Source organism: Salmo salar, chromosome 01 (genome assembly GCF_965601325.2).
Source record: "Salmo salar chromosome 01, fSalSal1, whole genome shotgun sequence".
Classification (NCBI taxonomy): Eukaryota; Metazoa; Chordata; class Actinopteri; order Salmoniformes; family Salmonidae; genus Salmo; species Salmo salar.
The window spans coordinates 135545803-135569557 of record NC_138291.1 but is presented as its reverse complement, the minus strand read 5'-3'; the positions used below and the strand labels follow the sequence as shown (position 1 = coordinate 135569557).

Genomic DNA, 23755 nt, shown 5'->3' with positions numbered 1-23755 from the left:
CATTTTTTTACTTTTTTAATCCCATCTGTTTTGAAATAAATATTTTTAGATTTAGAAAAAACTTTGTCTATTTATCAACCATTAGAGCAATGGCTAGCTCTTTACAATGCAAGTCAGTAAAGGTTTTAATTTGACATTGAAGTTATACATTTTATATAGATTTCTAGAATGTCGACTGCTTACATTGCACATTCTGAAAACGGTGAGATACTTTCGTCCCTTGTATTCGTTTATTCATTGTACTGCCCACAAAAAAGGGCCCTGCGCCTTTAACGGCAAATTGTACATAATTTTATTTCGCGAGATTTGCTTGGCGCGGTGACCCATGTGAGAGACACATCCTGCAAAAATCATTCTCCCCTGCAGAGAAAAAGGCTATGGAGCGCTGAACATTTTCACTTGTATCCCCCTTCCCCCAAAGGCCCCGTATTTGTTGTGATCAGATTTCTGTAACAAAAATTGGTGGCTATCGGGCGGTGGAACGATGTGGATTCAGATTCGGACCATAGACGGAAAGGAGACACGAACCATTGAGGATCTTTCCAGGCTGACCAAAATTGAGTATCTGAGGCTGAAAATCAAGGATATCTTCAATGTAAACCCCCAACAACAACGGTTATTCTATCGGGGCAAACAGGTAGATGCTATCTGTCACCTTTGGCCATCCTAACAGTCGTTTGTTGTGTGTTTACGGTGCCGGATTAGGTGCTAGGCTGTTAACGTTGTACATAGCACTGGAGCTTCCTGTTTTGAAGGGAATTCGCCAACAGTTCTTGCGCAAGAGCTGAGAGGACGGACTGTGGTGCCATATTCATATGCTGTCATTGTCCCCATGTATTCTGTCTACAATGTTGCAGTTTTCAGTAGGCCTGTTTTCCAAGATGCATGCAACAATGTATCAATGTAGTAGCCAACACTTGAGCTAGACAGCTGAGAAAAGGCATATTCTTCGTGACCTTTCCAGATGTACAGTGTTATCCACATGTCAGGAAGGCATCCCGTTATTAGAAGCTTATTCAAACCCCCATGACCAGTGCGATATAATCTAGATGCAATGCAAACAGGATTCTACCACGTTTCCCAAAATATTTGGGATCTTGAGTACTGTCGTCATGACCTTTTTGATGTTCATGTGATTGTGTTATTCATTTGTTTAGTTCAGGATGCTTTGCTCCACGTGCCTTGCCGTCAAGTGAAGTGCAGTGTTTACACCCGCGCGCTGGTGGTTTGACAAACTCAACGTCACTACATCGTGAATAGTGGTTAGGTAGGAAAGTAATCTAAGCATGGGGACTTTGTTTCCCTTATTCTGTATGTAGGTTACATGTAAATCATGGTTGATAGATACGAATTCTGCTGGACAGTGTTACACAAGACTAATACTCCTGGGGATTCTAGACGCTGAAGTAGTAGATTCAGAGACAATTGTCATTGAATGTGAGATTTATACTTTTTTTTTCTCTCCAAGTGAGCTTTGACATTGATCAGCAACATTACATCTTTTACAATATGACATTGATCAGTCTTTACAACATTTGTCTTTTCTGCGACTTCGTATAATGCCTTCTCATCATTTCAGTGTTTGTGAAGGTAATATGCTAGAATGCTCTGTACCTTTTTTTAGGGCCCTGTTTCCAGTCTAGTAGTAAGGACGGCAACCAGAGTGTTGTCAGAATATGCATACACCCACCTTGTATCCTTTCTATCCAGTGTTTGAGCCAAGTATAATGACTCAAAATGCCATCAGTTAAAGACAATGGTGATTGGGTTGGAGATGGAAATGCTGCCGTGCCCCTGTGATGGTCATTCAATCCTGTGTGTGTGTGTGTGTGTGTGTGTGTGTGTGTGTGGGGGGGGGGGTTTAATTGTCTAACCACTGTGTCCCTGTGCATGTCCCAAATATAAACCTTTTCCAAATAGCACTACTTTTGACCAGGGGCCATAGGGAATAGGGTGCCATTTGGGACAGACCGTTTGTGGGGAATATTACATCTGGAATAATGACTCAACATGCACCTCATAAAGAAAATACTGCTTTTTCTATTATCATAATTTAATATGCTTCACACCGTCCTTTTTTAATCCAGTTATTTGACTTACCATATAAATTGATTCCTCTGAAGGCACTTTAGCCTTAAATCCTAGGCCCTGTAAAAAAAATCCTAGGCCCTGTAAATAAATAAAAAAACTAAAGGAGAATCATGACTGCCATTGAAAATAAATGGCTTGCTCTTGTTTTGCTGGATTTTTGACACTACATTAAGGATTTAAGTGGTTTTGTGTTTACACATCCATGCTTTGGAAGGGATTCCAATTTCGGGGATGTTGTTCGTTGCTGTATAATGTGCAATACAGCATGATGTGTCAGCCATTTTGAATTTTTGAATGAGGAATTCCCATGTGCTCTCTTTTGAGAGGAAACATGGGACGGAGCCACGGCAAGCTTTTTTTCATTTTTTTATGGGGATCAAGCAACTAAGCGTATTCCATTTTAATGTGAATTTAAACAACAAAAGACCCGCGTTCGATTTGCTTCAGTTGGCAGCCTACCTACGTTTTCATCACCTTGTGATGTATGCATGGCTGGCTGTTTCTAAGGAAACAATATGCTTTTCTCTTTTCCATACTGAGTGTTGTGTTTTCCCACTATCCCTTTATTTAGGCCTAGTTTATGAGAATACGCACTGGATTATGTTAAGGTTTATTATACAAGAAGACCTTTGGTTTTCAGTGCTGATATTGTGTAGTAGTGTAGGCCTAGTAGTAGAGTAATGTACTGTAGTAATCTTTGTATTTCCTCTGCCTCAGGATAGCAGGCAGGGTGGGTGGGGGATTTACACGTGTGAAGTAATGTGAAGAATGAACCACGCGCAGTACCGACTACCGTCACACTATTAAGACTGTTGCCAGGAGCCAGAGGAGACTCATTCAATTTCAAAATGGCGTCGTCCTAGCCCTAGTTCAAAGCATGTGTACTATGCCCTTGCGTTTGAACGACTGTCAATGTTAGAGAGCCACAGAGGTCTTCTAACAGTCTCTTAAGTCTGTGAACGGATCTCTACCTATAGTCAGTCACAAATGTTCCCTTTCCGAGAGTACAGTCACTGCCTTTCTCTTTTAGATCCTGAGCATACCGTCTTGTCACACACACAAAAACAGAACACTCTACTGAGCAGACCCTGTCCACTGAACGTCTACTCTGAGACTTGTGATTGGCTGGTTTTGAATTGTGCTCCCTCTCTATTGGCGAGTGAGCGTCTCTCAGGGTTAATATTTCACAGAAAATGTGTTGAAAGAAAGCCACTCGCACTGATGGCATGTTTTATAAATGCTCCTAAATGTGAAAAAAGACAGCTTAAGAACTGTTTTTAATACACACACACACACACACACACACACACACACATTTTCAACATTACACTACAGGCTAATGAGCCTTTACACTTTTTTTTCTTAGTTGGAAAAGCAGGGCATTCGTTCAGTCATTGTTATTGCTCTGTATATGAGAGGCAATATGGCTTTGTAAGAGAGCTGGTTGGTTGCGTTCCTGGGTCTTTGCTTATGGGGGACTAAGATAGTGTGTGCTGCACTCAGCCATGTGTACAGATGCCCCGCTCTCCAGTTTAGGGTTGGCTGAAGGTTTGGAGCCTGTTGTCTGACACGGCTGAGGGCACTGGAATCCAATTACACTAATGGAAGTTGGTGTCCTTTCTGAGTTAAGAAAGGGACGGTGTGTTTCACGCGGTGGAAAAGTGACCAATTTATTTTGGATCTGTTTTGAGCAGGCAGCGTGAAGTAGAGGCAGACAACAAAGGACCAGTTTTCAAACATTTTATTTAAGGCATGGTTTTTCTATAACTGAACTCAAGACTCAGCCTATTCTCCATTCACATATTCTTGATTTAGTTATTTTCAGTTGTATCAAAGAAGTTACTTTAAAAACCATGCAAGATTAAAACGTAATGAATTAAATAAACAAAAAAAGGGCCCAGGAAGCAGGCGTCCATTTTCTTAAACAGTTCAGTGGCTACGTGCTCTCACCAAACGCTTGTCACATGCACTCTGCAACAGGGATCCACCATGCTTCTGGACTGCATCACATCCGGTGGGATGTCCGCACCTCAAACAGAAAGAAACAGGGATTTTATTCAAGTCAGGTGAACATACTCAATGAACCAGAGTCTGCCGAGTTAACAGTACATGACTGATTGCCAAGTTAAGCAGTGGTACTTGAGGTAGATCAATGCCACAAAGGCTGCATTTACACAGAGAGCCCAATTCTGATATTTTTTTCCCCACTAATTGGTCTTTTGACCAATCACATCAGAACTTTTTATATCAGATCTTTTTCAGAGTTGATCTGATTGGAAAAATGTCTAGTCTCAGTTTAGCAATTTTATGTTTGTATGTCATGGATTTGGATTTAGGCTAGTTATCAGCTCAGTCTAGTTATTTTGTTTACGGTTCCTTCAGTGGTGATGTGTTTTACTTAATTTGAATATCAGCTAGCTACAGGAACTGTGTGTCAGTTGTTCTTGGTAATGCGAGTTAAATGGAAGTGCTTTCTTTTTCACTCTACCAGACCGGCTTGTCAAAAAAAAACGCAGGCTCCTGCTTTACGAACACGACGGCTAGAAAGAAACACGGTTTGGGGGTAGAGGAGAGCAAGCCGAGTCTATTCAAGCCAACTTCTTTCTAGCCATGTAATTACTAGAGATGAAGAATGTAATCTGTTTTGAGGTTTAACGTGTGTGTTCTGTATAGATGAATAAATAAAGCAATAGAGTTTGGTATAGGCTAGACAGCGAGTTCCATGTCAGTGTTTTGGGCTGCTTGGGGGGTGTTCGCTCTTTGATTAGAAACGTGACCTATTTTTTTTCTATTGGCGGTCTAGCGGGCGGGAGGCGAGGGGTGGTTTGGGTGGTGGGGGGAGGGGTAGGGTGTGGAGCTCACTGTCTGGTTGAGCAGTGTGTGTGTTGGGCGTTTCCTGCCCTATCCCAGAGTTCCCTGACAGGCTCTGACTGCAGACTAGTATCTGACCACCAGCCCCACTGACTGATTTGGTTTTGCACCTTTGTTGCGTTAGGGAAATGAATAGTCACACATACACTAGCTCTGACTCGCTTACAAAAATACATATGAACGCCACACTTGTACGTACTCACTCACTCACACACACGAATGCACCTAGTACATTTCGGAAGCACAGGTCATGTACCGATTCTTTTGAAAGGCTCGGCACGTACGCAGAAACACCTTTCCAAATTCTGATAGAAATCTCAGGTGGTCCAATTCACTTAATTGGCAGGCAAAGATAACCACCACAAAAGTACAATGGTTATAATAGAAATGGTCTGTCATTTTAATTGCGTATACAGAGTACTTTTCTCTGTTGCGTTAAATCATTGATAGGCTCGATGCCAAGGCATATCTGTCAGCCAGGATAGTGTCTAAATAGACTTTTCCAGGTTCGGCCTGGTGATGTAGTGTTGCCCTCCTCTCCACCTGGAGTAGATTAGGTTTCTGTTCTGTATCATAATGAACAGGATCCGTCCAACAATTACCTAATTCAAATATAAAAGTAGCTGTTTAATAATTATTACGTATTCAGAATATGTTGTTGCAGGGGCGGAAATCCCGGGGGGGACGGGGGACACACGACCCCCCCATCCTGGGAAAAATATGATTTGTCCCCCCCTATATCACTGAAACATAACTATGTAATTTAAATAATATTAATAATACACAATGAAATCAATTGTGCTGATTTATAGACACTTAATAGCGCGTTTTTAAGTTTCAAAAGATTGCAACCCCCCCACCCTTTGCCTCACAATGGTTTGATCCACTGCCAGTTCCTTAGCTTGCTCCGTAACAGAGAGGTCGTATCTACTGTCTGAAAGGCACTCAATGCACGTAACTGACGTGAGGTTAATCCAGTCAATCGCGCACACACACTAGCTGAATATGCAGAGCTAGTGCGCAAATATTAACTATTAAGCTAGCTAGTACCTATTCCATTTATGTGGCGTCATCAAAGATGCAATCTTTGCTATCGTCAATTTATTCCAAGATCAGCATGAATGTAAGTTGGTGCTTCAAAGTCCCTGTCATAAGGTTAGCGATAAACTGAACAGAACTACACTCTCTTCTACCATTGTTTTAAATATATTTAATGGTCTCGTTGCAAAAGCTAAATTGTCGCAAGGGAACTTTTAATTATATATTTTATTTCACCTTTATTTAACCCGGGTAGCAAAGATTATCGCAAACACCACTGAATTGGTGCTCGCTAGCTTTGCAAATTCAGCAATTGTTAGAAGCCAGCCAATATGAAACAAACGATTAAAATTACAAAAGGTTGCAGCATATGTTGTGTAAATGGTGAACTCATACAGCTGTCAACTCTTGTCACTGCAATCCGTTTCACATTTGCTAGCTACCTTTTAGATCGAAGCCCAAATAGAATGATAGAAGATAAGATGATAGAAGCCCATCTCCTACTGTAAATAACCTACATACTGTGTGTGTGTGTGTGTGTGTAGCCAACCAGGTAGAAAAATGGCAGGAAAATGGCAGAAAAAAGACGGACATCAGAGTATTTTTCAGTACACCAAAACGCAAAGTAAGAACCCTAGTAGCCTAATATCTCAGACTAGTTGATAAAATGTTCATAAGAAAGAAGTGAAATGCTAATGGATGTTTCATAATGATGTCATTAGGCAGAGCAGGCAACAGATGGCACACAGACAGCAGAGTTGGGGACAGATATGCAGGGACAGACTGGCAGAGACAGGGAGTCTCAGGTAAGTTTGTTGAGTCTTTGTTTGGCAACATTATGAAAGGTTCTCAAATTTTTTGACTTGTAAAATAGGAATATAATTGGAAAATGCCATGGATACCCCCGCTCTCAACTTAAACTGGTGACTGAACTAAGATTTGTTAAAGGCAATGGTATTGCTGTTGTGATTAGTTGTGTAGTTTTGGGTACCGGTAGTTAGGAGTACGGCAAACACCTTATTTCTTTGGTTCCTCAATATACATTTACCATATTAAACGTAGGCTATGTGTTACAGCACTACTTTTGGTGTCCCCCTCAGGAATTGCTCTTGAGAAAATTTAATGTAATTGTCCCCTCCAAAGTTGATATCAGATTTTCGCCCCTGTGTTGTTGTAACCTTGCCAGTGCGTAAGCAAAGCGCATCTCACGCTGTTTTTTTTTTTGTTTGTGTGTCAATGTCTGAGTGATGTGCTTGTAATAATTTAGCAATGAGCTTTTCAAAGACAGTCTGGCTGACTTGTCAGTCGTCGCCTCGGATAAACAAAGAAATTAGTTTGACTGAGGAGAGGTTGTTCTCGTCATCTACAACCAAATAATGACACACGCGGACAAACACTCACACGCAAAGTGGTTGTGCCACTGCCACCACGTGATCGATTTTTGACCATGCTTTCCACATATTTTTCCGTTAGTGTTTCTTTTCCTCCTTAGTCTAGCAGATGACTGAGGTTTTATTGCACATTCCTAATGTTGTTATTGAGGATGACATTTACATCCCACTCTGGAACTTTGTTGAACATAATGTACTCTATGGGCATAGCAATCTATTGAAAAATTTGCCAAAATCTAATACATATGCCAACTTTGATTTCATTGTTTCTCAATTATGCTTTTTGATATATATGTCAACAATCCTTCCAAAGGACCATGCTATGGATTACATTTTGTGAAAATCTCCAAAATCTTGGTATTTTTTTTGGTCTGGGTTGTGAGAGGAATCGCTTGTATGAGAAATGCATTTCAGCATATTTTCCAAGAGAATCTTAGCTAGAACACATTTTCTAGATATGAACAATTGATTCAGTAAAAGTCTGAAGAATACGTCCCGGACCAATCACACAAAATGTGGTGAATGCACAAGATTCTGAAGTGAAGATATGATACATCAATATCCGTAACATCCACAACTGTTATGGATGTTACGGATATCATAACGCTGAAAGAGGATTCTGACAATGAAAAGAGAGAAACCAATTATAGACCATACAAAACCTTAGTTTCCTAAAAGTTTCAAGATGATAAGGTGCATGTTTTATGACAACCCCCCCCAATGTTACATTGCCTGTCCCAGTCACCCTCCTACCTTTACAAGACTGTGTAATACGCAAACAAAACGTAGTATTGCTTCATTAACATCTCATCTTCGTAACTAATACTGGGTACAGCTGTGAGTGGAAAAACAAGCTTTGTGAGCCCTTTCTAAAAGCCATGAAATATGGTTGACAGAAAAGCCTTTTTTGAGACTTGGCCACCTACTCTGTAAATGGTCAAAATTCATGAAATTAAACTTTTCAAATAAAGCTTTGAACTCCAACACATAGACCTTTTAAGGATAATGGTTTCATTTGGAAATGAATGCTCAGGTCGACTTTTACACAGAATCGCCCAACCATAACTTTTCGAATGGACTGGATGGAAGACATCCAATCCCCCCAAATGTTTTACCACCCCTTGACCATAGCTAAACCCCAAATTTGTAGAAGCTTTATAACATCGGATATCATGGGTACTAACTGGACCTGGGTTTTGAGTGTAATTATTTTTATTGCCTAAGCCCTAAGGAGCCTATAAAATGTCTTGTTGAAGAGGGAGATTATGCAAATAGTAATTGACTCTCCAGTTAAAGGTCAAACGTGGCTAATGTACGCTGTGTTATGGGATACCATGCATGACATAAAATAGGCTTTTCCAGACACAATAGATTAATTCTAGTCAGTGTGCCGCAGCCTGCCTGGTGTCCCTTTTTCTCCACGATGGTGTCTAGTCCACCATAGAAATAGAATTACTAGAACGGACATTCCCATTGAAGTCAATGTTCTGTGACTGGTAGTAATTATATTTCTGTGCTATGCTGTTTACTCCACACGGCAGGCAGACAGACAAACGCACACAGACAGGTGACCACAGTGTTTGCGGCTGCTCTGTTCTAAATTTCATGAGATTATTAAATAAGGGAGGCTAGAGGACGGGAGATTGCGCTCTCTGTCACAAGCCAGTCTGGAGCGCCTCCACTCTCGTTTCTCCTTTTCTGCCTCAATAAGTATCGAGGAGAGGAGCGAGTGGCCATGCTCATTTCTCCAACACAATGGAGGATGGGAAATGGTCTGGTCACTGGTTACCTCGCTCGCTTCTGCTCTGATGAGATGAAGCTACGTAGATCCATTGGTACACAACTAGCTGTTTGCTCACCATTATACCATAACATTTTCATGGAAGTAGGCTATAACAAGAGATACAGTAACTTAAAAACACATAGCAAGTAATGAGGCAGCCAGAGATGCAATGTTTCTTTATGTGAGGAGTCTCTCACTCTCAGAAGTGGAGCCATTTTCTGACACAAACCAATGACTGCGGAAATGCGCCACACCACCATCTGAAAGACAGACCGAGATTGTGGGGAGGGAGTTTGTCGATATGGAGGGGTGGTGGGGGGGGGGGCTTCTTTATTGGTTGCCATAGCGACTTACATAGTGTTCCCCCCCCCTCCAGATTTATTATTTTATTTATGTATTTATTTGAGGAAAAAACGCAGTGGAAGGGAGAGATTTGTCGTTTTTGCACAGGAATGGATGTTTATTTTTTCCCCGTAGCGTTTAGCTTTAATTCCGAACGGTATTGAGCATCAACACATTGTCCCTCCTCACCCTTCTGAAGAACCGTGGAATTCTGTCTTTTTGCCGAGCTCTTTGTTTTCTCCTGACAACCAGCTCCGGCTCGATATATGCTTCTGACGGCGATGCTATGCTGTTCATTTTAATATTGCGCAGATGTCTGCCAGTGCCTGAGAAGAGAACCCCCCCCCCCCCCAAAAAAAGAGAAAAAAACGATACCAAAATGGCTGCCGAACAGATCCGTGTGTGTGTGTGTGTGTGTGTGTGTGTGTGTGTGTGTGTGTGTGTGTGTGTGTGTGGATGTGTGATTTTTCAGATGCAAGATGGCCATACGGTGTTTGACTATCACATAGCTGTTTTACCCACCTCAAGCAAAACAGAGAAACAATGTCTGCCTAACTAACAGATCCATTTGTGTGTCAATATTTTTCAGATGGAAGATGGCCACACGCTATATGACTACAACGTGGGGCTGAACGACATCGTCCAGCTGCTAATCCGTTCTCAGGCAGGGGATGCTCCCGACAGCCCCCTCGTCCCGCCAATTGCACCCCCTGTCACCCCTAAGGACTGTGACACCATGTCCAGTAGTACAGCTCTTCCCCCCACCACCTCCAACACCACGGCTGGTGCAGCTACCACCCCCTCCCAATCCAAGCCTACCATAGTGGCCCCCAAACCCATCCCTACCCTCACCACAGTCAACAACAACACAACCACAACCACCAGTAACAGCAGTACCACCAACACCAGTACCACTAGTACCAAAACCAGTAACACCAGTGATCCCAATAACAACAGGGCCAAGTCTTCTAGCCCACCAGCAGCGCTGGAGAAGCTCGACAACCAGCCATCAACCTCTACACGTCCCTTCCTCATAGACGCCGGCATTGGGGTGTTCAAGGTGAGAGAACTTGCTGGTCTGTGGTACCATTTTCTCTCAGGTTGAGGTTTGTGTATGAAAGCCTGTGAGATAATATAATAATATTACGTTCATTCAATAATGGTCCTTTTGAGCCGGATATGAACCAGCTAAGTGACCCCTAAGGATACAACTCTCCCCCACAGTATACTTGTGTCTTGAAAGGTTTCAAAACCCTACTTTCTGTCCTCTAGTCCAGGTTGGTTAGTTTCACAGTTTAGGAGATACTGACGTTTGTTTCGTCATTTGTTTCCGTGATGGCACTGGCACACTACCTCTTCTTTGCATTGTTGTGGTTTTTGGACCCACATGCCTGTGTTAGTTCAAATTGGCATCTGCCTCTCACTCCCTCAGCATTCTGTGTTCAACTGCCATAGCGACCAGTGGATACAGACAAAGGGCTCTGGAGGGTTTCGCTACTGTAGCAGGTCCAGTGGTGTGGGTGCCATTCTGGCCTTCGCTGGCTGGCTGGCTGGCTGGCTATCTTGTTTTGTGCTTGTGTGTCTGGCACTGTCATGTTGCCCTTCACCTCTCCCCTCCCTGTCACCCTGGTTAGATCCATTGCTAGAGGTAGTGTCAGTCGTCAGGGAAACAGTCTGTAAACATGCATGACAGACCTGATCCTGTGTCTCTACTCTAGGGTGATGCTAACAGACATTCAGTGGAGGTTGTTATTCTTCTGGGCCCGTATTCACAAAGCATCTCGGAGTAAAAGTGCTGATTTATAGGATCAGTTTAGCCTTTTAGATCATAATGAATACGATATGGGCAGGGGGGACTTGTTCCTACGTCAGCACTCCTACTCTGAGAAGAGTTTTGAATATGGGCCATTTACTTAAATTTCCCTGTTGAATTATGTCTGTACTGGAGCTCTGAACGTTCACTTCATGGGAGCCATGTTGCTACACGTTTAATCTCCCCAATGAATCAGACGTTTGAGTTGGAAAACTTTATTGCCGCGCAACAAACGGTTGCTAAGATTTTTCTTGGTAACTTATTCCTTTTTTATACTCCGTTACAGATAGTGGCAAGGCTGACACGTTTTGATAGATAAAACAGTTAACACCATAGCCAAGCTGCAGGGGAGCTGGGGCTAAGGATGCCAAGCAGACCCAAGCCAAGAGACACATGCGCAGAACTTAACCCTGAGAAAAGGCATGCTGGCCTGCTGCTGGCGAACCACAGTGGCTGTAAATGATATGTAACAGTCTCTTGGCTCAATGAAAAGCCAGTGCTAGCCATCTACCATCAAGGTGATGACTGGCCCTGTGTGACTCAGTTGTGGCTTCAATTTATGCAGGGATCACACATACACATACCAAAATTGTATGCACTCTGATATATTCTTAGCTTTGGGACACATCATCGGGAGAATGTGTATTGGTTGGACTTCCTGAGTTGTCCATCGTTCTGGTGGGTGGCAACAGAAAATAACAATACCACAATATAGCTGGCTTCACCCAAAAAACATGTTTCCTGTCAACAAAAGGAACTCTACTTACCAGACATAAAGTGAAATGTGTCCCTCATTATCAAATAAACGTCAGAATTCAACATTTGTCCGAAGCTCACCATTCCTGTCAGTAGACAACGCACGTCACGCTAGATTTCCTACCACAAAGTCTACCACTGTTTGCACTGCAGGAATATGGTGCGGTTTGGACAAAAGTTGGATTCAGATGTTTATTTGATAATGAGGGACACATTTCACTTAACGTCTGGTACGTAGAGTTCCTAGAGATTATACGTATGCTTTTGTTGACAGGAAACGTGTTTTTTCGGTGAAGCCGGGCTATATTAGGGTAGGGTTATTTTCAGTCGCCACCCACCAGAACGATGCATAACTCAGGAAGTCCAACCAATACACAGACTCCCGATGTTGTGTCCCAAAGCTAAAATATTTTGTACTACATGTGAATATTAAGAGTAGACCAAAAGGCTGCCTTACTATGATGTTGCTACTCCCCCCCCCCCCCCCCCCCCCAGCCTTTGTCCACAAACACTCACTGACGAACTTTCCAGAACTGATGAACATTCCAGAACAGTGATCTAATCCTTAGTTGCTAACTCCATTAGCTAACTATGCTATGCTACTCATCATAACATAAACTGAGGACGCATCAAGAGGCGATCTGAATCCAGACCCAAGCCTAGAATGCGTGGAACACAGAATACTTCAGACGTCATTATAAAGGCCTTGAGAGAGGGGGAGGGTGAGGTGTTAGTCACGAAGAAACAGTGGGGTCTCCAAAACCCACAGTCTGGAGAAGTGTGTTTGGTTCCTCACGTTACGTCTGGATGAGAATCAGTCTGAGGATGCTTCATTCAGACTGCTGTTTCATGTGGTTATGTCATTAACTCCAGGGGAGACAGATAGATAGTGACAGCAGTGCGTCTCCACAGGCCCACAAGGACTGCTAAAAAATAGTGGCACTCGGTATCAATAATACTCTGAACCTGCAACCATTAACTTAAATAAAGGATATAGAGCTCACTGCTTCTGCAAATCTCAATTTCTTTAGCCATGATGATACACATTGTAATCTAAACATTGCTAGGCCCACGCCTGAGTTTGGCCTTGCCCCTCCCTGTCTCAGTCGTGTGCTTTGTTCTGCTTCCATCATTAAAGGTCCAATACAGCTGTTATTTGCAGAGAGGTTTGGAACTCTTTCTTATTGGTCTATTAACTAATTTACCGCCTGGTGATTTCACCAGGCAGGCCATAACTCCATCCCACCAAAACAGGCAGAAATTTCAGGCGGACTTTTCAAACAGCTCTTACACTTAAAGGGCATTATCATAATTGTTCACAATTGGAAATTATATGTTTGACTGCACTGGGCCTTTAAATAAACAGAGGCTAGTTGGAGAATTGATAGCCTAGTTAATGGTGTTTGGCTAACACAATTTCACACTTAAGTCGTTCTCATTTTGTTGCTTCCAGTGGTCCACTGATGTTTTTTTTCCCCCAGCCACTTTGTATTCCAATGTAAACAAATGCTTGTCAACAATAGTAAAAACATTTTTTTATGGGTATTTTAGAAGTAATTGCAGGGGTCTATTTATTTTAGAAATGTCCCATATGTCTTTGTCATTTTTCTTTGATACATACATTTAATTATCCAGACACCTGCCTTCATTAATACTGAAGCCAGATGTACTCTTAAAATTATATAGAATAATACGTGTATTTTTATGAATATTTAAGAGCTAAACTATTTCATTTTTCTTATCTCCCAGATAAATGAGTTGGTGGACTGCAGAGACATAAGCATCGGTGCCTGGTTTGAAGCCTGCATCGACAACGTGACGCGAATCCCAAAGGGTCAGAACAGCAACAGCAAAGCTCCTACAGCGGGGAAGGTTGGCAGGCCTAGCAAAAGGACTAATGGCAAGCTGGAGACAGAGCCGGGCCAAGGCCAAAGCCACCCCTCCTCCTCCACGGACACTAATAATGGAAATAATTATTCTATGTTAAACTCGGACAGTGGGCCAGGGGCTGGGTCCTCCGCTTCTCAAACAGACTCTACTGCCACAGACAAAGAGAAGGAGGATGTCACGTACCATATCAAATATGACGAGTAAGTTGGTGCACCTGAGGAAAAAGGCAGCATGACTTGTCTGTATTTCCACTTAGGAACCCTATTTTGGATTTATTTTCCTCCTTTTTGGGGAGGGGGTCATCTACAATTGGTAGTTTCACCCACCCAGGTTTGCTTTCGTTAATTCCCTGCCATTTGGTTTCTTTACGGCGTGTTACAGTAGGTCCTATTCTTTTGGAATGGGTCACCTACTTTTGGTTGGTAAGTAGGAGTACGGTATGTTGTGACGAATCCTACCAGGTACAGTGAGCTCCAAGTATTGGGACAGTGACACCTTTTTTTTGTGGTTTTTGCTCTGTACTCCAGCACTTTGGATTTGAAATGATACAGTTACTGAGGTTGAAGTGCAGACTGTCAGCTTTCATTTCAGGGTATTTTCATCCATATTGGGTGAACCGTTTTGAAATTACTGAATTTTTTGGTACCTAGTCCCCCCCCAACCCCCCCCCCCCCCCCCTTTTTTTAGAGGACCAAAAGTATTGGCACAAATTCACTTATACTGTATGTTTTAATAAAGTAGTAAAAAGTGTAGTGTTTGGTCCCATATTCATAGCACACAATGACTACATGAAGCTTGTGACTCTATACATTTTATTGAATACATTTGAGGTTTGTTTTGGTTGTTTCAGATTATTTTGTTTCCAATAGAAATTAATGGTAAATAATGTATTGTCATTTTGGAGTCATTTTTTTATTTATTTATTTATTTTACCCCTTTTTCTCCCCAATTTTGTGGTATCCAATTGGTGTAACTTGCAGCGATGAAACAAGTTAGTCTTGTCTCATCGCTGCAACTCCCATACGGACTCGGGAGAGAGGCTAGTGTCGAGAGCCATGCGTCCTCCGAAACACGACCCGACCAAGCCGCACTGCTTCTTGACACAATGCCCACTTAACCCAGAAGCCAGCTGCACCGGAGGAAACACTGTACACCTCGTGAGGGTGCATGCGCCCGGCCCGCCACAGGAGTCGCTAGAGCGCGATGGGCCAAGAACATCTCTGCCGGCCAAACCCTCCCCTAATGCGGACAACGCTGAGCCAATTGTGCGCCGCCCCGTGGGTCTCCCGGTTGCGGCCGGCTGCGACAGAGCCTGGACTCGAACCAGGATCTCTGGTGGCACAGCTAGACCACCGTGCTACTCAGGAGGCCCTTGGAGTCACTTTTATTGTAAATAAGAATACAATATATTTCGAAACACTTCTACGTTAATGTGGATGCTACCATGATTATGGATAATCCTGAGAAAGTTAGAGACGCGCAAACATCATAACCCCCTAAAATGCTAACCTCCCCTGTTATTGTAATGGTAAAAGGTTAGCATGTCTTGGGGGTATGATATTTGTGTGTCTTACTTTCTCACTCCTCATTATTCACGATTCATTCAGGACTATCCGTAATCATTGTAGCATCCACATGAATGTAGAAGTGTTTAGAAACATTCTATTCTTATTTACAATAAAAGTGACTCCAAAATGTATTTCTATTGGGCACAAAATAATCTGAAACACAACCAAAACAAACAAATGTATTCAACACATTTGTAGAGTCACAAGCGTGATGTAGTCATTGCGTGCTATGAATATGGGACCAAACACTAAACTTTAGACTACTTTAATAAACACAAGTGAATTTGTGCCAATACTTTTGGTCCCCTAAAATGGGGGGGGGGGGGGGCTAGGTACAAAAAGTGCTGTAATTTCTAAAAGGTTCACCTGATATGGATGGAAATACCCTCAAATTAAAGATGACAGTCTGCCCTTTAACCCAATAGTCACTGTATCATTTCAATTCCAAAGTGCTGGCGTACAGAGCCAAAACAACAACAAAAAAGGAGTCACTGTCCAAAAGTGTTTGGAGTCAGAGCTGTGTAGACTGGGGTTGCTGGGGAGTTCAGGATATCCCATTACATGCCATATATTTGGCCGTAGAAGTGCTTTGATATCCCCTTACAGTATGTAGTCACACCCCAGTAAATACAGAGGAGGTGAGATTGCATGCAATATAAGTGGTGATAAATCTAACATAATACCCCTTTTATGTATTGCTGCACCAGAAGTGCCAGCCACTCCCTCAGTAACCTTTGACCTGGAAAACTAAAGCTCAGGCAGTAATGAAACGGCAGCATTAACTGTTTTCCTTACTAACCTGGTGGGGCACTGGCCAGTGAGTCAAAAGCAGGTCAAAAGGCAACAGAGTTATTTCCTGTCTCAGAAATCCATTCCCAAAAAATGTCTGTAGACCAGTGAGCTTTGCATGTTTTAGGACAGACAGATAACCCTCTGACACTGGCTAGTCACCTGGAGTAATAGCATAAGAACCAGATTTAATACAGTAGACAAGTCAGTTTGTAATCTGAGATGTTGAGTCTCATTTTTCCACAACTTCCATGGCCTCTCTGAAAACATTGTCAGTAGTTGGTGTTTATAACCAAAACTTGGACGACATGTACAGTTTTGCAAAGTAGTGTCAGGAACCGGCTCGTAGCCCTTAACAAAGAGGGAGACAACGTGCAGATAACGGAATAACAAAAATACATTTATTAAGTAAACTATATACAATTAACAATGCTGTGTTTGTGTGTAATCAGTAGTGTAAGAGAGTGGTTGCGTACAAAGATGGTGATAATGAGAGGTGCCAAAACAAACAGGCCACAAAATGCCACAACCAAAAATAGTCTGTGTGGAGAGAAGGCTCCTCAATGAACGGGGCAAATGTGTATTTATCCCCGGAACACACCCGGGTCCAGGTGTGTCCCATTCCGCCCACCGTCATCCTATCAAGGAAAAGGAGCGTAAAGAGAGAATTCGGCAGACAGTGGGAGGGTCGTCACAGCAGCTAACATCTGCAACGTATTAATATAAATGTTTTGTTCTTTTACGTAATTAAATCAGAAATCACTCTACATCCTGCTGGATGGTGAAAGTCCTTTTGTTGGGGATGTAAACCCACAACTCTTTGGTTCAGAGGGAAAGGGGTTGGGTTGGGGCAACGAGTTTAAAACCACAGCCCCTGATTCTGTCTGCCTGCAGCTTATGAGGGAAAGGAGGATAGAGGTGGTGGGGAGAAGCTGCTAGATGGAATTTGAGTCATCATTTTCAGGGAAATGAATTCAAAGGAGCCATTTCCAAGGTAACCGCGGAGTTCTCGGGAGCGTTACTCTAAACCCCATTCCAACTGCTGCCTAAAATTGAGCTGCACATCTAGCATGTTGCGAGTGAGGTGCATAAGGCTTTTTGCTTAGTGAACCACTTCTGTAGCTACCAATCGCTCTAGCCCATATGAATCAAACTCATTCCACAGAGGGCTGAGTGTCTGCAGGTTTTTGCTCCTCTCTTGTATTTGATTGAGTTACGGTGATTGATGGGTTACGAACTCCCATCACTTGGTTGTATGTGTCTTAATTGGACACAAATTGAAAGGAGAAACCAAAAACCAGCAGACTCTCGGCCCTGCATGGAATGAGTTTGACACCTCTGTTCTACTCATTGGCCATATTTCAGTATGATGATTGGAAATAAACATTTATATTTCAAATGACCCCAAGCCAAGCAGCTTTTGTTTCTCTCTCTGTGTTGTGGTTAGGCAAGGCTTTCCAAGGCTCGCCTGCCTGCTGAGGCAGAAAAACAGCTTGTCAGAACTGAAACCACCCGTTTTACTTCAAAGTCTTGGGCTAATCTCTAAGAAATCTTAATTAATGAGGCTCAAAACCGTTGCCTCCAAGATGGAGAATCGTCTGCATTCTTTTGGCCTGTTTTTCCATTATAACAAGCGTCTCAGATCTGGCTTATGGTGGGTCTCGCTTTCGGCCCAACCAATGCTTTCAGTGTAGCATTTGGAACAACCGATGCATCCATCGAAGCAAAGGAAAAAAAACTCTGGAAAGCATAAACAACTATATAAATAAGGTATAAACAATTATCAGATTAAATGGTTATATAAAAAAAAAAAAAGACCAGAAAAGGAATGTATTATTGCATCGCTGCAAAGGTCATGCTACATGCTATTTTGCAATTGTGACAGTTACTGTATTAGTGAAGCTCCCACTGCCACCATATTTCTGCTCTGTGATTTAGCCGTATTAATTAGACCTTGTACTTAAATGTATTTCAGTATTCCATGATTGCTGAGATCAAAAGGCCTGCAGTTCCATTTAGTTATGAAACTAATACTGTTTAAACACACTAAGCAACCCTTATTGTTTGAATAGCTCATAGCTCCAGGACTGCCTACTCGCCTCCAATACTAGTCAGCTACTCCTCCACACACCCACTGTCTGTCCTCTCCGTGCACTTCACTTACTTATCCTCCCCTCTTGTTTTCAGATTACATTTGAGGAAACAGAACTTTAAAAAAAAAGGTTTCCATTGAAATATTAAATTACAAATGAACAGAATGTGCTAATTTTGCCCATGTGATGTCATCATGGCGTAATTACACTCAGCTAAGATCAGCCAGACTCCTCTGCATTTGTGTGTGTGTGTGTGTGTGTCCTCATCTGAATCCCAGACACCCTATCAAACCATGCTGCTTATCTGACAGCCATGGCAGTGCTTCATTTGAGCTAAGGAGAAATATTAGTTTTCACATACCTCCTCTACATGCAGTATAGGTGCTCTGTTTGGTCATCTACATATGATGATAATGACAAACGGTTTCATAGTCTATTCAGTTAATGCTCTAAATTCCAGAGTCCGTATTCTAGATTCTAAATGGTAGCTTCCAGATTTTAGAGTCCAGATTCTAAAACCCAGATTCTAAATTCCATTCTAGAACCACTTCTAGTTTCCTGCTCTTCACAGGCGCTGTGTACAGTACAGTGTGAGGGTCTGTGTGGCCCATGGTGGTGCCGGTCCGGGGTGGACTAATCTCTTCCACTGGGTTGTTCCCGTCTCTCCTTTGCCACAGGAACACTGTGTGCTGAGCACTGACTTTTGTTCTGTTCTCCCCTTGCGGAGCTTCTGTAATCCCCTCCACCCAAAAAAGGAAATTCATGCCTCTAGCCTGCTACCCTCACACCGACATCTCGAAGCTATCAATGTGCTCAAGCTTTCTTTGCTAGTGTTACTACTCTATCTACAGTACCAGACAAAAGATTGGACACACCTCCTCATTCCAGGGTTTTTCTTTATTTTTACTATTTTCTACATTGTAGAATAATAGTGAAGACATCAATACTATGAAATAAAACATATGGAATCCTGTAGTAACCAAAAACGTGTTAAACAAATCAAAATATAGATTGAGATTCTTCAAAGTAGCCACAAATGAACTTTTAACAAGGCACACTTGTTAATTGAAATGCATTCCAGGTGACTACCTCATGAAGCTGGTTGAGAGAGCATGCCAAGAGTGTGCAAAGCTGTCATCAAGGCAAAGGGTGGCTACTTTGAAGAATCTCAAATATAAAATTCATATTTCCTTAACACTTTCTCTTGGTTACTACATGATTCCATATGTGTTATTTCATAGTTTTGATGTCTTCACTATTATTCTACAATGTAGAACAATGTGTTCTGGTATACACATACACAGGCGCCAACTGTATGTACGTACACAGGCACCAAAACACACACACGTAGAGGATATTGCTGTGAACCGTAGGCTGGTCTTTCTCTCTCCCTCTGTGTAAAGCGTCAGCAATGGTGCTATAGAGGTAGGGTGTGTGTGGATCCAAGGATTAAAATTCGGAACATGAACTTGAGTGTGCACAGAGCACATTGCAGGGAGAGGAGAGGAGAATGTGAAGGACACTAGACAGGAGAAATAGGAGACGTACGACTGTAGCTAGTACCTTCACAGTACAGCCAGTCACTACTAAGCCTCTTCACCATGCTAATGTCTGTGAACCCGAATTATTTTTTTATTATTTTTTTATCTTGTCATCCATCAGCAAAATATTTTGTCAAAATAACCAGTCAGCCTCCTCTGGTCAGATAGGATACTACCACTGTCACATTTCTAGGATGGGTGTGTTTGGGAATATCAACGGTAAATCCCACAAACTACTCAGCAAGATAAAGATGTGTCTAGTGTGCTTGTCACTTAAGTTGTGTTGACATGCTTCAATGTAGTGATGCTGGGGAGAGCTCTGTGATTTGTGACACTGCGGAGAGTACGCGCTTGTGTGGGGTGGATTGGGATGAAAGCATTGCCTAAAGCAGGCCTTGGTATATGAGCTAGTCTCCAGCATTCACTGTCCCTTTTTGAAATAGTCAATCACCTTTTATTGTTTAACCTCTCCAGGACTGACCACCTCTACTGGTTTTATATCGGACATTCTTTTGAAGTATAACTCTGTTAACCTTCAAAACCTTCTTCAGGGCTACCTGACTTTGAATGATGAATTAGTCACACACACATGACTTTTTAGAGTTGCCTTTTTTTCTCAGACCGGGGGATGGGATGTATTTGCAACGTATACACAGTGTTTCATTTCCTCTCTGTCTGTTTTTATGGAGATACAGAGTTGTTAAAACCCTTTCTAAGCCTGTTGCATTAGTCCCAGTCCAAGCTGCATATTATACTGATTTGTCTCTGAAGTTTTGCACTTACATGTGTGAAATTCCAATTTCTCTTGTCTGGCTGTCTTTTTTGATTTTATTTTATGAATTAAAAAAATCTAATTTTGGCCTGTTCTAGCAGTTTCTCTACTCAGCTTGCTACATCTGACTAACAGGTATAAGTGAAACTACTAAGTACTTCTGTAGTCCTTTTTGAGGATAAATACTTTTGAGTTTTACCCATCTGGAGATCATACTTTTTTACGAATTCATTAGGTCAAGTTTTTGATATTTTATGTGGTGTCGATGTTTTATAATGATGGCGACGACGATGATAATGTTCTCTCCTCTCCCTAGTTACCCTGAGAACGGCGTGGTGGAGATGTGCGGTGGTAACGTGAGGCCGCGGGCTCGGACTCTGCTCCGGTGGGACCAGCTCAGTGTGGGCCTTGTTGTCATGGTGAACTACAACATTGAGATCCCAGAGGAGAGGGGGTTCTGGTTTGACGCTGAGATTACTGCGCTCAATGAGATCTCCAGAACCAACAAGGAGGTCCGCGTCAAGATCCTACTGGGGTAAGAGACTAGGGCTGTGGTCTATAAACCCAGTGGATATAAAAGGTATATTTATGTCTACAGGTATTGTTGTGAATCTTCATGTTCTGGTGTGAAGTGCAGAATCAGAGATGAGATCTGACAACATTGTAAAGGCAAAAGAAGAGGTTCATTTTACCAGTGTTTCATATAATCATATGTAAGTCTATGGGTAAGGGCTGTGAAATACTTACTGGTTGTATTGTGAACCACGTAGGCCAGTAATGCAACGTAGATATTTCTGCTGACTGTTGTTGAAAGAGGACTCACTCTGTTCTTCCACTCCCTCCAGAGGGCCAGGGGACGTCATCCCAGACTGTAAGCTGTTGTTTCTGGATGAGATCTATCAGATTGAGAAGACTGGAGCGCCCTCACTGTCTGCTGCAGATGGCCAGTTCAAACGTACGCCTCAATACTACAGTCTTCTGACCAGCCAGTCAGGGCTAGGATAGGGTTAAGGGGGTAATATTGAGAATTCACTCTGAATTGTTTTCGTCAAGTAGCCTCAATGATAAAATGTCCCATCGAAAATGGCCATTGCAAAATGGCACAATTTGCAATTTCACATGGTTTATTGCCATCAGTATGTGTGTTTGGTTTGTGTGTGCATGGGTTTTGTTTTGTGTTTTTGTTTGCCTGTGTGTGCGGCAATTGTTTGCATATGTATTTGTCTGTGTGTGGGTGTGTGCACACCGGTGCGTGTGTATGTTTTCACGTGTCTGTGTGTGTATGCCCTCTACACATGCTGGGATGGATCCAGGGAAGAGCGGGCCCGAGTGTAAGCACTGCAAGGCGGACCCCGACTCTGAGTGCAGGTTCTGCTCGTGCTGTGTGTGCGGAGGGAAGCAGGACGCCCACATGCAGCTGCTGTGTGACGAATGTAACATGGCCTTCCACATCTACTGCCTCAACCCACCGCTCTCCACTATACCGGACGACGAGGACTGGTGAGCTTCGCTATGCACTCCCACCATTTGGGGGCGCTACACTCACTCACACATACTGTAGGCCGCATCCCAAATGGCACCCTGTTCCCTATACAGTGCACTACTGTGGGCCCTGGTCAAAAGTACAGTAGTGCTCTATGTAGGGAACAGGGTTGCATTTGGGATGTAGAGCTGGTGGTGCATGTACAATATGTGATCCATTTGATTCTAATGATGAACAAACACACATTGTGAGTGTTAGTCATTTTTGCATGTTAGTGATGACTAAGAAATGGCTTTAGCCGTATGTATGTATGTATGTATGTATGTATGTATGTATGTATGTATGTATGTATGTATGTATGTATGTATGTATGTGTTTTATTTGGTGCCAGATTTTATGGTGGGTATCAAAGGTTTCTAAGTTACAAGAGACAATGACACCAAAAGTATAGCACCAACAGTAGTTTATCTTCTGTCCATCAATCACAACACTATATTGACTCCCTATATTGATCATGCTCTGAGAGGGTAGTGCACCTACTCCATTAAGTGACTGAGTTTTGACTCTTGCCTGTTTTACTTGGCAGGTACTGTCCCACCTGTAAGAATGACACTAGCGAGGTTGTGAAGGCTGGTGAGAAGCTGAAGGCCAGTAAGAAGAAAGCAAAGATGCCATCAGCCCATACAGAGAGTCAGAGGGACTGGGGCAAGGTGAGACAGACCGGGTCTATAATACTAACTACGCTAACCCCAACAGAGAGTCAGAGGGAATGGGGAAAGGTGACAGGGGCCGTGTCCGAAATCTGGCTTGCCTACTACCTACTTAAACTGCATACTGTGTACTAATCAAAATACTATTTAGGAATTACTGTTTAGTAAAAATGAATGCAGTAAGCAACACACATCAGAATACCAGGCTCATCCTACTGAGAATGGGTCATCTAATGTGCAATTGTGTTGATTCCTGCCATTTGTTCAGTTTGGTACAGCGTGACCCCTCATCCTACAATCTAAGCTTGATGCCCTCAATCTCACACAAATGATCAATGAACCTACCAGGTACAACCCCAAATCCGTAAACATGGGCACCCTCATAGATGTCATCCTAACTAACTCGCCCTCCAAATACACCTCTGCTGTTTTCAATCAAGATCTCAGCGATCACTGCCTCATTGCCTGCATCCGTAATGGCTCTGCGACCAAACGACCACCCCTCATCACTGTCAAATGCTCCCTAAAAGACTTCTGCGAGCAGGCCTTTCTAATCGACCTGGCTGGGGTATCCTGGATGACATTGACCTCATCCCGTCAGTAGATGATGCCTGGCAATTCTTTAAAAGTGCCTTCCTCACCATCTTAAATAAGCATGCCCTACTCAAAAAATGTAGAACTAGGAATAGATATAGTCCTTGGTTCACTCCAGACCTGTCTGCCCTTGACCAGCACAAAAACATCCTGTGGCGTTCTGCATTAGCATCGAATATCCCCCGTGATATGCAACTTTTCAGGGAAGTTAGGAACAAATATACACAGGC

General features: G+C 42.6%; 1 protein-coding gene across 2 annotated transcripts in view; it reads left to right on the top strand.

Moving 5' to 3' along the window:
- The first annotated feature begins 293 nt into the window (after positions 1–293).
- LOC106561404 (E3 ubiquitin-protein ligase UHRF2) overlaps positions 294–23755 on the top strand; it is a 44654-nt gene continuing 21192 nt past the window's right edge. Inside the window, exons 1-7 of one of the 2 annotated variants that reach the window (XR_006757022.2) lie at positions 294–637; positions 10106–10576; positions 13835–14175; positions 21055–21273; positions 21584–21693; positions 22052–22238; positions 22808–22931. Coding sequence is in view for 1 of the 2 variants with exons in the window: in XM_014125351.3 (XP_013980826.1) it covers positions 485–637; positions 10106–10576; positions 13835–14175; positions 21055–21273; positions 21584–21693; positions 22052–22238; positions 22808–22931 (1605 nt within the window). In the remaining variant the exon portion in view is untranslated. The remainder of the gene's footprint in view (positions 638–10105; positions 10577–13834; positions 14176–21054; positions 21274–21583; positions 21694–22051; positions 22239–22807; positions 22932–23755) is intronic. The other variant, XM_014125351.3, reaches the window with a different exon arrangement.